The sequence below is a fragment of the Pimephales promelas genome, chromosome 24, assembly GCF_988280905.1.
Source record: "Pimephales promelas chromosome 24, fPimPro1.hap1.1, whole genome shotgun sequence".
Lineage (NCBI taxonomy): Eukaryota > Metazoa > Chordata > Actinopteri > Cypriniformes > Leuciscidae > Pimephales > Pimephales promelas.
The window spans coordinates 25,888,093-25,901,492 of NC_142792.1; the positions used below are offsets into that span (position 1 = coordinate 25,888,093).

General features: G+C 38.5%; 1 protein-coding gene across 1 annotated transcript in view; it reads left to right on the forward strand.

Annotated features, from left to right (window-relative positions):
* Positions 1-2,194: 2,194 nt before the first annotated feature.
* Positions 2,195-13,400, forward strand: part of LOC120489813 (NACHT, LRR and PYD domains-containing protein 3) — a 54,185-nt gene continuing 42,979 nt past the window's right edge. The window contains exons 1-2 of the mRNA XM_039686941.2: positions 2,195-2,281; positions 5,447-5,633. Of these exons, the coding sequence (XP_039542875.2) occupies positions 5,503-5,633 (131 nt within the window). The 5' untranslated portion in view covers positions 2,195-2,281; positions 5,447-5,502. The remainder of the gene's footprint in view (positions 2,282-5,446; positions 5,634-13,400) is intronic.

Genomic DNA, 13,400 nt, shown 5'->3' on the forward strand with positions numbered 1-13,400 from the left:
ACCTTCTTCTTCTGTAAACATGATATATTTGAATTAATGTACAATTCTTGCAATGTCGCCCCCACCGATAACGCATAGTATTGCGTGCATCAGTGCGTCGCCTATCAAAAACTAGGACGACACATTTGGCTACGCATCGACGCATAATGGCGGCCAAAGCGTAGCGATGCATAGCCATGCGGACGCGTATGCGTACCGATGCGTTGACTATGTAAAGCCTGTTTTATGCTTCTGCGTCGAATCGACGGCGTACCCCCGCAGACCCCTATCCGTCGACGCGAACCCCTCTCCGACCCCTCCGCCGTAGCTCGACGTGCACCTCCAAAAATTTGTAACTATGCGTCGAGGCGACGCAGACAGCAAGGGCTTTGATTGGTCAGATTATACATCAATTCAGGAGTGTAGCTTTTCCGATTTCCCCCTCCCGCTATTAGCGCTATTTTTAACATTTGCACCCTCGTTCTGATAATTATAATACTCTTATAAAGAAAGTAAATAAAGAATTAATCTAAAAATAAACTGTTTTTTTTATTTCATTGTTAATATATATGTCTATATTCTTTTCTTTCTTTTTTGCTCGCAATAAACTTCAACCAATCAATAAATCAACGTTTGTTTTGAAACACAGTTTGTTGTTTATTTTCAATACAATGTTCACGGTTACATCATTGATAATACAGTACTAACCAAGTCTGCCACGGGACACATTATATCCTGCCATAGCACAGTTCCATGTGGAGACTGAAAAAAATCCTTCAAGTCATTTCGAACAGCTATCGTTATGGCAGCTCGGGTGGAACCTTTATTTTACTGTCTATGGGTGGAACGGGCCCTGGACATCCGTGTTGATTCTGTGGGGATAAAGTTTGTGTCGTTTTGTTATTCAACGTCGATTAGCTCCAGCTTGCAGCTGCTAAAACAACATTCTCTCTCTTTCGCTCGCGGCGCACGGAGCCAAAGAGATTCGCGAACCACCCTAGCGTTTTGGCGGCGAAATGCACCGCGATGCACCACAACCTCACGCAGAAGTAAAACGGCCACGACGCCGTAGCAGTGACGACGTAGCTACGCCGTGGAGTTGACGCAGAAGCATAATGAGGCCTTAACGGCCCATACAGATTCTGATAAGTGAAGCAGCAGCAGCTCTGTGTCCTGTATTCATTTATACATATTTCTCCCCTCATCAGGTATGAATTATACAAAAGCTTTGAGAGTATGTTTTTGTGACATGTAAGTGTTCAAGAAATGTTAATTTAATTACATTGTTTAAAGTGCTTAAGTTTACTGTTACTACGGACATGTAAAAGTTTGCTGCAAGTCACGTCTGTGTGCTGCGTCACGCGTGCTAGTTATAAATTTCATGCTATTTATGGAGACCATGCGGTCTCATAGAGAAGGCGCAATATTAGAGTAAGTCCACAAATAATATGTGTCTTGGTGTAATAATGCAATGAGTAAGTTGTAAGTGCCAAATGACTTTGAAAATGAGTGTCTGTACTAAAAATGTATCAGGAAGAATAATTCTGGCAAACATGAACACATTTTTAGGATTTATTCACGTGTAAAATGTTATATATGTTATCAATGAATATTTCAGAGTACAGATCTATGCTTAATCTGTGGACATTGTAATAAAAGAGAAATACCGGTACCGTATATGTAATTCTGTTATATATTGTGATTAGCCTACTGTTGAAGGAATGCACTGTCATTGATTGACATAAGATTTATTGAACTGTTTTACATTGTATAAAAAAACAATACAGACTCTGATAAGTGAAGCAGCAGCAGCTCCGTGTCCTGTATTCATTTATACATATTTCTCCCCTCATCAGGCGGTGAGGGTACTACACATGTAAGACCCATATTTACTCAGTGGTAATGTTTTCAATTTGAATATGAGGGATTCCAGATTCTAATCCAACCAAATAGAACATTTCATGACTTTTTATAACTTTATAACTCAACGCAATAAAACTTGAGCCCAGTGTCTGATTGGTGTTTATGTAAGTGTAAGTATGCTTGGACAGTTCATGTTTGACTCCAAAAACAGAGAAGGTGACATGAGAAGGATGAGTGGCACTCTCATGTAGCCTACCTGGTATTGGCCAATCACAGCCCTCTGCTGTCAGGATAGACCAATCACAGTTGAGAAAATGCTTGTTATTTGATCCTTTAGTCAAAATAATAGAAATCGAAACCAAAAGTTTGAAATCTGCATGCTGTAAAACGCCATTTTCTACTGCTGAACCAATGACTACAAGTTTAATCACATTTATTGGTAAGTCCAGTTATGTCCTTCTCATAACTTCCATAAAGTTTTCATATAAACATCTTTACGTGTATGCGGTATTTATGAATCATAATCAAACTCGATTGAGAGTTACTGTAGGGTATTCTCGAGGCGTGAGGCAGATAACGTTTATCACATGCATTAGCATTTCTGCAATATATGAATCAGTAGTGTTGTCAAAAATATAGATATTTCGATAAATATGATACTGATATCTGAACGATAGCAATACTGATTTCCCGAAGTATCGACACTAGCTCAGCTGTTACTTTCACTTCTCTCCAAAGGCGCGTTGACAAGCACCGCACGCACTCGTCTCATTCGCATTAATTCGCCAAAGTGAATTTAAAGGAGAAATTCTGTGGCCACGGTATCAGAATATAGCTGTCAAAAGCCATCTATCTGCAGTGATTGTTAAAGTGCATGTCGGAGAATAGCGCGGACACGCGTAAAAAAACACACCCTTTGGTAAGACCTGTCCCCAAAAAATCCTAAATGAAACACTGTAACTCATTTAATTTTAACATTTCTGGAACAAGATGGCCTTTGTTGTTGTGAGTGTTGTCTCGTTGTTTTTCACCGTACCTCTAAAGTTAATATTATCTGACTGAGGAATCTTAGACAAATATAACTGTTGTCAAATTAGTGTCTAACTTTATTTAAAAAAATAATAATTCTGGAATGTGCCTTAACGATTATCATTTGGTTACCGGTAAACAGATATAGCTATAGCTATAGCTAGATAATGGCATCTCTGAATTCAATAATGAAATGCCTTTAACTGAAAATGTAATGTTTAATCTTATTATTATACATTTCTGACACACTATTCTCCAATTTGATACTGTAATTTCACAAAGTACTGGCAGCAATGGTTCCAGCTATAATTCTACGATATAAAGTTAAAATATAAATACTGTTTTTTATTTACTCGATTGTCTGATATCTATTAACACCTCTATATGTAGCATAATGCATACAGACATTCCAAACAGACTTTTTACTCAATGGAAAAAATAAAGACAAAATAGATGATGTATTAGTACATTGTTTGTCATTTATTTAAAACAGGTAGGCTAATAGGTTTTAACAATACATTAACAGTATTTAAGGACGAAAAGTCACAGAAATTACATTTTAAAATTCAATAAGCGGAACCAGATCTGAGAGGACATAGTCACGATAATCGATGGGTGCAGGAATGTAGGAAGAGGCAAAAAACAGCCAATATGTTCCACATCAGCTTTTGACAGATCTGGTCTGAGAGGAAATCCAGGTGTGAGTGTAAAAAAAATCAAGAAATTCTTAGTGCTAAAATAAAGCACATTGCAAAAAAATGATCACATACTTTGCAAACACTTCTAAAAGAAACATAAAATGATAATGTTAATGTACTTAGCTAATCTTAAAGGGATAGTTCAATTTGAATTTTTTAAAAATGTTTTAGCTTATCTCAAGGGCATCCAAAATGTAGGTGTCTTTGTTTCCACAGTATTTTCAATTTTGACATTTTTCGCTCAAACTGTTGTTGTCTGTCAGTCATATAATACAGGTCTATGGTCACCACCTCAAAGAGCATGCACAGAGAAGTCCAAATTAAACATGATTTAATGACTCGTAAATGTTAGTACACATTGATGGCCTAAGACACGAAACGAGCGCTTTGTGTGAGAAAACGAACAGTATTTATATTGTTTTTACCTCGTGTAACCACAGCCACGTCCAAGTGATCTGAATCAGTTGTCCAATGTCCAACTGAACCGAACTGAACCATGTCCAACGTTCAGCCGGAAGTGATCGCTTGCGCGTGTACGTCACTCATTGTTTACACAGAGATTTCGGAAGTTTTACCTTTCACTGTGAAGATCTAAACATATTTAGATATACAGGAAATCACAATGGAAGACGATTTTGATATCTCTAAATATGTTTAGTGAAAGGTAAAACTTCTGAAATCTCTGTGTAAACAATGAGTGACGTACACGCGCAAGCGATCACTTCCGGCTGAACGTTGGACACGTTTCAGTTGGACATTGGACAACTGATTCAGGTCACTTGGACGTAGCTGTGGTTACACGAGGTAAAAACGATATAAATACTGTTCGTTTTCTCACACAAACCGCTCGTTTCGTGTCTTAGGCCATCAATGTGTGCTTACATTTAGGAGTTATTAAATCATGTTTAATTTGGACTTCTCTGTGCATGCTCTTTGAGGTGGTGACCATAGACCTGCATTATATGACTTATATGACAACAACGGCTTGACCGAAAAATGTCAAAATTGAAAATACTGTGGAAACAAAGAGACCTACATCTTGGATGCCCTTGAGGTAAGATAAAACATATCAAAAATGAATTTCAAAGTTACAATAAATAAACAATAAATAAATACAATAAATAAACTTCACTACCAAAATTTCTCGACACATCTCTGATCTGCTGCACTTTTCTACTATAATTTTGCAAAAGGCAGGTGAGTGAGGGTACTAGAACTCAGAAAACAATTTAAATAAAGAAAAATCTAACTTAATACTCACCCTCATGTTGTTCCAACAAGACTTTCGTTCATCTTCAGAAACAAAAATAAAGATATTTTTGATAAAATATGAAAGCTGGCTCACTCGTCCATAGGCTTCTATATTATTCAAACTTGCCGCCAGCCCACAGAGTAAGTAAAAGACACTGTTTAAAATAGTCCAAGTGACTATAGTGGCTCAACCATAAGTATAAGAATACTTTTTGTGCACAATAATTAAATTAATAAATTACTACTTAATTCAATTATTCATTTTCTTCTCTGTGGGCCTCTAAGTGAGTTCATGTAGTGTAACAGCGCAGCGCTTCTGTGTTGTACGTCAGAACGTAGGCTCACTATTGGCCACCATCACACACATGACCAGTATCACCCAAAAGTGAGCCTACGGCACAAACACTCTTCATTTTCTCCATGTAATCTGTCATGTTGTTTACAGCTCGTTATGTAGTAGTCACTTTGCAAAGTGCAAAGAAATTTTGAAAATTTGAGCAGATTTCATTATTTATTTCTATTTTTTGTTTTCTTGTTAATTATGTGAGATTCAGGAACCCTGCATTATAGAATTATATTGTTTATTATAATTGTTTTTTTCTCTCATGTATGTTTTATGTTCTCAGTGTTTCTAAAGGGCTGAACATCATGATTAAATCAGAGGAGAACACTGTTTGTTAAAATGAGTCGTCACTATGAGGAGAGAGAGGAGGGAGATGTTGTTCAGAACCAGAGAGAAACATCTCCAGAGCCCAGCTGTGTGTCTATGAGGAGTAATGAATCCATGAGACTCCCTGTCACCTTCAAATGCAGGTGAGATAGTACTGGAGACAAGAGAAAAGAATTATTCATTAAATATCAGTCCCAAATAGAGATCATCAGAATTATTGACGTTTTATTAGTACCAGAATGCATCATGTCCATTATCTAGCTGTGTGTATAAAGAGCAGGGTTAGGAGGTTTACTTTTCAAATGTACTCTGTTCTGTTTATTATTCCTTTAACATGGACAAGGAAAAATTATTAATAATAGTAAACTAATAATAATTAGTTTTAACACAACATTAAAAATTCTACACAATCTACATATTAGTCTATGTCTAAATAAATGGCCATGATCTTTCTTGATTTTACTGACTGCCCCTGTGGCGTTAGCAGTGGTAGTTCCCCTTTGTGGGCACTCTTGTGTTAATTTACACATTTTCAATCTTATTTTCTGCTAGAAAACACAGAACCAGGAACAATAATCAATCAGCACCTAATATATTGTTATTATGTTAAAATACTAATGTATTTAGTTTAAAATAAAACCACTGTAATCCTGATAGCATTACCATTTTTTTTTACAAAATGTAAATGTAATCTGATTACTTAAGTAGCTTTAACGAAATTACAGTTACTTTTTTTGTATTCTGATTACATGTATTCTGTTAGTCACCAACCCTGATGAAGAGTGACAGTGATTTGAGTCTTTTAAATACTTTCACCTAAAAGTTTATTTATTTTTTGTATATAAATTAATTCACTGACTGTTTATTCAGATTACATTTTTACACCAATGGTGAAAAGTGTCTCTGTAAAGGGGGTTGCACCCCGATTGAGAAGCGCAGCATCGCATCTAGGACAGAGGTATTGTACACCAGAAGCAAACATTCTATTGTTAGTTTAGAATGGTCAACAATTTTGTTATGTTAAAGGCCATTATGAAATTAAAATAATCTATTGTTAATTATGATTGTAAGGTACAATTAAATACAATTGTTGCTCAGCTCAGTCACTGAATTTCACATTTTACACACTGGGGTACGTGGGGTGACAGAAGGGGGTACCCAAACAAGTTTTACCATTCATTAAATTTTTAGACCGACAGTAGTTTAGCCTGTAAGGCGGGAACCTCTAGGTTATAAAACCTTATAAATCAGAGGTCTCAAACTCGCCGCCCGCAGGCCATTTGAGGCCCGTGGGGTGATATTTTGTGGCCCCCGACTTGACATTAAAGTTTAATGTTAGTGCGGCCCGTCGTTGCGTGTGCCGCGTTGGTTTTTATTTTTATCCCTCATGGGCTACCATAGGTAGTCTCGTGACTGCTTACGGTGGGTTTGTTGTCAATAGTTGTCATAGACAACCGGGAAGTACAAACATACTGCGCTTGGAAAAAATGAGCGCGTTGCTTCAATTATCAGCGCGCTTGCCGCGTGCCTAAATTTGAAATAACGAACTTGAGCACTCAGGGCTCCAGACTGCGACCAAATAGTCGCATTTTGCGACCAATTTTACATCCAGTCGCACATGTGCGACCGGTAAATTTGCCACACGTTAAAGGCATGGTAAGCGTGGAAGGGACGCGTCAATGAATCCGTGACAAGAATAGCGCGATTAAATGTCTGTGGGAAGGAGACGGTGACAAATATCACAACCTGATGTGCATCTGAGCAATAAGCGATCTATCGACACGTTACCTAGCAGCGAATACAAACAAAATGAAAGTGGAACTAAAATACGCAACTCATATAGGCTATGCTTCACGGACCGTTGACGTTTTTATTAGGTTGGACCAATAATAGACAGAGCAGCGCATAGTGGAACCCCCCGAACCACCGACAGTAGGCTAATAAAGCCCCGAACTTGCCAGTCACTGGCCGATCACGCGACACTGTTACTAGCAGATCCAGTGAATAAATCCATTGAATTCGCCTCAGAATTAATAACATCATCGCTACAAGATCCAGTGAGAAACATTCCGATTCGGCGCAGAGTTCTGTTATAAACCGTATCAGATAAAAACAGCGCTGACGTGGAAACCAGGAGAAACACTTACAGAAGGCTTTCAGTCCACAAATCAGCAACTTATCAGCATGGCAAATAGTAAGTTAACTCTAACCATAAATATGATGTGACAGAAATACGGTAGTCAAACACAACACATCTTTGTCCAGCTCTTCAAAACTATAATATTGTGACCGAGCGTTTAAACAGGGTTCGCCTAACACTTGGAAGTAAGAAAACAATAAACGGTAGCCGTTTAACTTTGGAACTCTTCACTCTTTTCCACTTTATTGCTTCACCTGTCAGATCACCAACTCTCACAAAACCCGCGACACTCTAGTACATACAGTGCGCATGACACATGCCTAACTACGGCAAGCTCCGAAGGAAAAAATACGTTGCATATACAATGAGCGCCACTACCTCCAGAATTAGTGTGTCGTCACAGAATTCAACAAAGTCTGTTACAATAACATATAAAGTTAGGCATAAATGTTTTATTTTTTTGTATTTTTTTGTGATGATCAACACATTTTTTGTTCATCCTTCAAAGATTGGCCTAAAACGAAAAATTTTTAAGATGTTGGAAAACTCTTATTTAAACATTAAAATTATCTTTTTTTTTATTAAAAATTAAAAAAAAAACATTGTAAACAGTAGGATGTTTATTGGCTATTTTCAGTCCTTATGTCCTTATACATACATGTTTTCGCTCCTTTTGTTTTTAATTAATATTAAGACATAAGTGATAATAACTAAAGTTAACTTCATCTACACCCTAAATTAATCTAAGTGATTTATTGTCAGCCCCAGTGCTACCAGTTTTGTTTTGTTTTTGTATAACTTGGTGTGAGTTCTGATTTGAGGTGGTGCTGCCCTCAAATTTGAGTCTGGAGCCCTGTGAACTTAAAATAAAACAGCATATCATAATGTTAAGTCTATTTATTATGAAAGAATTTGTCAGTATTACACTTATTTTGGGGGAAATTTGAATAATTGCATTGTGAGCTGATTTAAGGTGTGCCCCTAAATTTTCTGCTTGCGCTCCTAAAATTTTCAGTCAGGGGCAACAGCGCTCCTAGTAAAAAAAAGTTAGTCTGGAGCCCTGAGCACGCGGAAAATATGTGAGCGCAATATGTGAACCGGCCCCTTTGGCGAGCTACCACCATTCAGGCCATGAGCTACTAGCTTGCGAGTGACGTGTTGGAGATCCCTGCTCTAAAACAATGTCAGAATAATCATTTTGAGCTTGTAATATATGTCCAACAGGTTGATAAGAAGGTTTGCTTTGATTTGTGCAAAGTCAGTAGTTTGCCTGAGACACTATGTGTAGAAAGAATTAAATAAGATGACAGACATGACTGCAAATATTTGTATTTCAAAAGCAATAATTGTTTTTTTAAGTATAATAAATGGAAAAGTGCCTTCCAAAAACATTCAATATCATATTATGTTGTATAAAGAAAATAAAAAGGACATGAGCAAATATAGGCATCACAAAGATGTGTTATAAGGCAAGGCAAGGCAAGTTTATTTATATAGCACATTTCATACACAGTGGCAATTCAAAGTGCTTTACATGGAAGAAATTAAAATAATCAAAACAAGTCAGAATAATTAAAACAGTTTAGAATAAAAAAATCATAATAATAAGAATAAAATACAGTGTCGAAAATAAAATGTATAGTACAGTCGGACGAACAGTGGTGCAGTGCTCGTTCAGTAAATGCAATCAATATAAATAAAAACAGTTAAGAGTAAAAATAAAATAAAGTAATACCCCTATCTGAGATGGAAGAGATTGAGTTGTTTTACGGTGCAACTGGACCTCTAGCCCAGGGACGTAGAGCGTCGTACGTACTCTGCTGGGGTGGTGCTACACCAGTAATGCCCAGCGGGGCCCCCACAGAGCACTTTTCTCCCCTTAACGACGCTCTCAGCGACTTCTTATACTCTCAGCAGTATAAGTAACTTACTTCTTCACTCGCCTCATCGGAGTGAAGACTCTCCCGCACTCCATCAAAATCTCTCCCAATCAGTGGTGTAGTGCAGGGTATACGCAGGTATACGGCGTATACCCACTTCCTTTTCAGTCGGCATTGCGTATACCCACTTCTAAATCCCCTCTGATGCGCATCATTTAGTTGCTAATCCAATTTCGTGAATAAAAAAAACACCCCGTTAGAGTTGTACCCGTAATATTAACTCTAATTTGTTGCTGCAATGATTCTCCCATCGCGACGATAACTGACCTTCTCATCTGATCTGCTTCAGCACTCACCTGCTCGTCAATATCAAAATGTTCGTGAGACCAATCAAAGAATGCAGGATTTTTGTTCATAGAAGTGCGAGCTGAGCGCGAATCCCAACGCAACGCTTCACTTCAGTTAACGACAGTGCGAGATAAGATGCAAGTAGCTCAAATTTACGTCTGTTTTTCAATAGACGTTTTAAATGACCGACAGAAATAATCAGTTTGATTAAAGGCAGTGGAAATTACAAGCTCAATTTAACAACACAAGCACCCTATTAAATATATTGCTATTATTATTGTATAAATATATTTGTATAACATTTTTTCGAATGTGTTTGACTTGTCTGCGTTTGCGCCAATTGCATCATTTAGCCAGAGGGTGGCGACAAGTGACTGTCTTTTTGAGTGAGCAATTGAACCATTAATTAAATTAACAGATTAGTCCGAAAAACATTGATTAATTTAGGAAAGAAAAGTCGCTGAAACTGGAACTGATTCTCATGTTTAAGAATCTGATCAAATAGGCTACTTCATGCTTTTAAAGCTATTGTTGTCAATTTTTTTGGCCATCAAAACACCTTAAAATGCTCATTTCGAGATCAGGAAAATCAAAATTTTCTCGGGGGGGGGGCATGCCCCCGAACCCCCCTAACAATAAAATTTATGGGACCTGGCATCTGGGTATTTAGAAAACTATATGTGCGGCCCTGATATGCAAGAATACTACTGATTCTATGTGTTCTATTGTATTCATTATACTCTATTCTATAGTCTTGCATATTGAATACTAATGCAAGACTAGTAGTCTTACATGTCACTGTTTATAACACAGGGCGTTCATCCTTTGCTGGGACGCTTAAAAAAATATTGGGGGCATAAATTAAGAGTATACCCACTTCTCCAGGCACCACTACATCACTGCTCCCAATATACCCCTATATGAGATGGAAGAGATTGAGCTGGTTTACGGTGCAACTGGACCTCCAGCCCAGGGACGTACTCTGCTGGGGTGGTGCTACACCAGTAATGTCCAGCGGGGCCCCCACAGAGCATGTTTCAGCTGCCATTACCCTTAATGGCGCTCTCAGCGACTTCTTATACTCTCAGCAGTATAAGTAACTTACTTCTTCACTCGCCTCATCGGAGTGAAGACTAAGGAAAGGAAAAATTAAAGCTGCAAGCAGCGATGGGCGGGTCCCTCACACCTGTTGCACGTTGGGGTATGAAGCGGCCGCATTGCATATTCTGGAGCTCAGCCGGCTATGAATTTGCTACGCCTCCAAATCACCCAAAAATTGACGTAAATATCAAAATGGCCGACTTCCTGTTGGGTTTAGGGCATTGGTCCAAGAGGCTTTTTTGTATGTCTGGACATGATTCATGTGCCACAGAAATTCCGTACATGTAGGTCAAACGTGCGGCGGGGGCTGCTTCGTTAAAAGTCACTTCCTGTTGCCAACAGGTGGCGCTATGACTGTGGGTGAATGTCGGCATGGAGATTTGTTCAGGGCGGGACTCTTGTCAAATGTGTAAAATTTCATGCAGATCTGGGCATTTACAGCCAAGTTACTACAACTTCCTGTTTCATGGCGAATCATCGACGCCACGGACACGCCCATCGAAGAAAATGCGCACATAGCACAACTTTACATCGTCAATGCCTTTAGAAGGCACAGCAGAAATTTGAAGTCGATCCGACTAAATCCCTAGGAGGAGTTAGTTAAAGTACGTAATGAGTAAATCATCCAAAAATGGCGGTAAAATTAGAAATGGCCGATTTCCTGTTGAGTTTAGGGCATCGCTCCAAGAGACTTTTCTGTGCGTCTGGATATGTTAGTTGTACCACAGAAATTTCGTACATGTCGGTCAAACATGCGGCGGGGGCTGCTTAGTTAAGGGTCACTTCCTGTTGCCACTAGGTGGCGCTATGACTGTGGGTGAATGTCGGCATGTAGATTTGTTCAGGGCGGGACTCTTGTCAAATGTGTAAAATTTCGTGCGGATCTCTGGCTTACATTCATATTGTTTATATATAAATATGAATATAAATATTATTTATATATAAAATGGCACCATAACATATCGCCGGCGTTGAGTCATCTCTTCACAGGCGTTGGTCTTCTCATCACAGGCATTGGGGCATCCGAAATCCCCGTGAGAGGCTGGATACAAAACTGGACCTGACGAACGCCATTTTTCTCGGGACAAGCGTCCCGAGATAACAGCAGAAAGGCAGATGGGAAATAATTAGCATAGCTGATGTTCATAATGATTTCCAAATACATTGGAGTAGATATTAAAAACCACAATTTCACAATCTCTCCACAACCCAACCATATGCACCGACCCGTTTGACTAAAGCTGTCGAGCCCCACTGTTGCGGTAATGCGTTTCAGTGGCAAACGGTTCCGTATGGCATAACAGAGGACTAAAAGGTAAGCATTATGTGAATGCTTGACTAAAGAGATGCGTCTTTAATCTAGTTTTAAACTGTGTCAGCGAGTCAGCGCCTCGGACCGTATCGGGAAGGCCATTCCAGAGTTTTGGAGCTAAATGCGAGAACGCCCTCCCTCCTTTAGTGGATATCCTAGGAATGACCAGAAGCCTTGAATTTAGTGATCTTAAGGAACCTGGTGGGTTGTAGGGCGAGAGAAGGTCCTTTAAGTACATAGGAGCTAAACCATTTAGGGCTTTATAGGTCAGTAGTAGTATTTTGTAGTTGATACGGAACTTAATAGGTAACCAGTGTAGAAATGATAAAATCGGTGTTATATGATCAAATTTTCTTGACCTAGTAAGAACTCTAGCAGCTGCATTTTGTACTAACTGTAGCTTGTTTATTGAGGATGCAGGAAAACCAGCTAATAAAGCATTACAGTAATCTAGTCTCGAGGTCATGAATGCATGAACTTACTTTTCTGCATCAGAAACAGATAGCATGTTGTGTAGCTTGGCAATGTTTCTAAGGTGGAAAAAGGCTGTTCTTGTAACATATGAAATATGATTTTCGAACGACAAGTTGCGGTCTAGTATAACACCCAGGTCTTTTACTGTAGTGGATAAAGTAACAGGACATCCGTCTATATTAAAGTTGTATTGTAAGAGGTTTTGTGAGTAGTTTTTTGGACCAATAAGTAATACCTCCGTTTTATCTGAATTTAATAGCAGGAAATTACGCGTCATCCAGCATTTTATATCTTTGAGACACTCTGTCATTTTAGATGAGTTAGTGTTTTCATCTGGTCGTGATGAAATATATAATTGAGTGTCGTCAGCGTAACAGTGGAAGTTAATTCCATGTTTTCTTATAATATTACCAAGTGGCAGCATATATATTGAGAATAGCAGAGGGCCTAAAACCGATCCTTGCGGTACTCCATAGTCTACTGACGTTATCTTTGATTTTTTCCCATTTAAACAGACAAAATGAGAACGGTCCGATAAGTACGATCTAAACCAGCTTAATGCCTGTCCCTGAACACCGGTGAAGTTTTGTAGTCGATCCAAGAGTATTTTATGATCTATAGTGTCGAACGCAGCGCTAAGATCAAGTAGGACTAG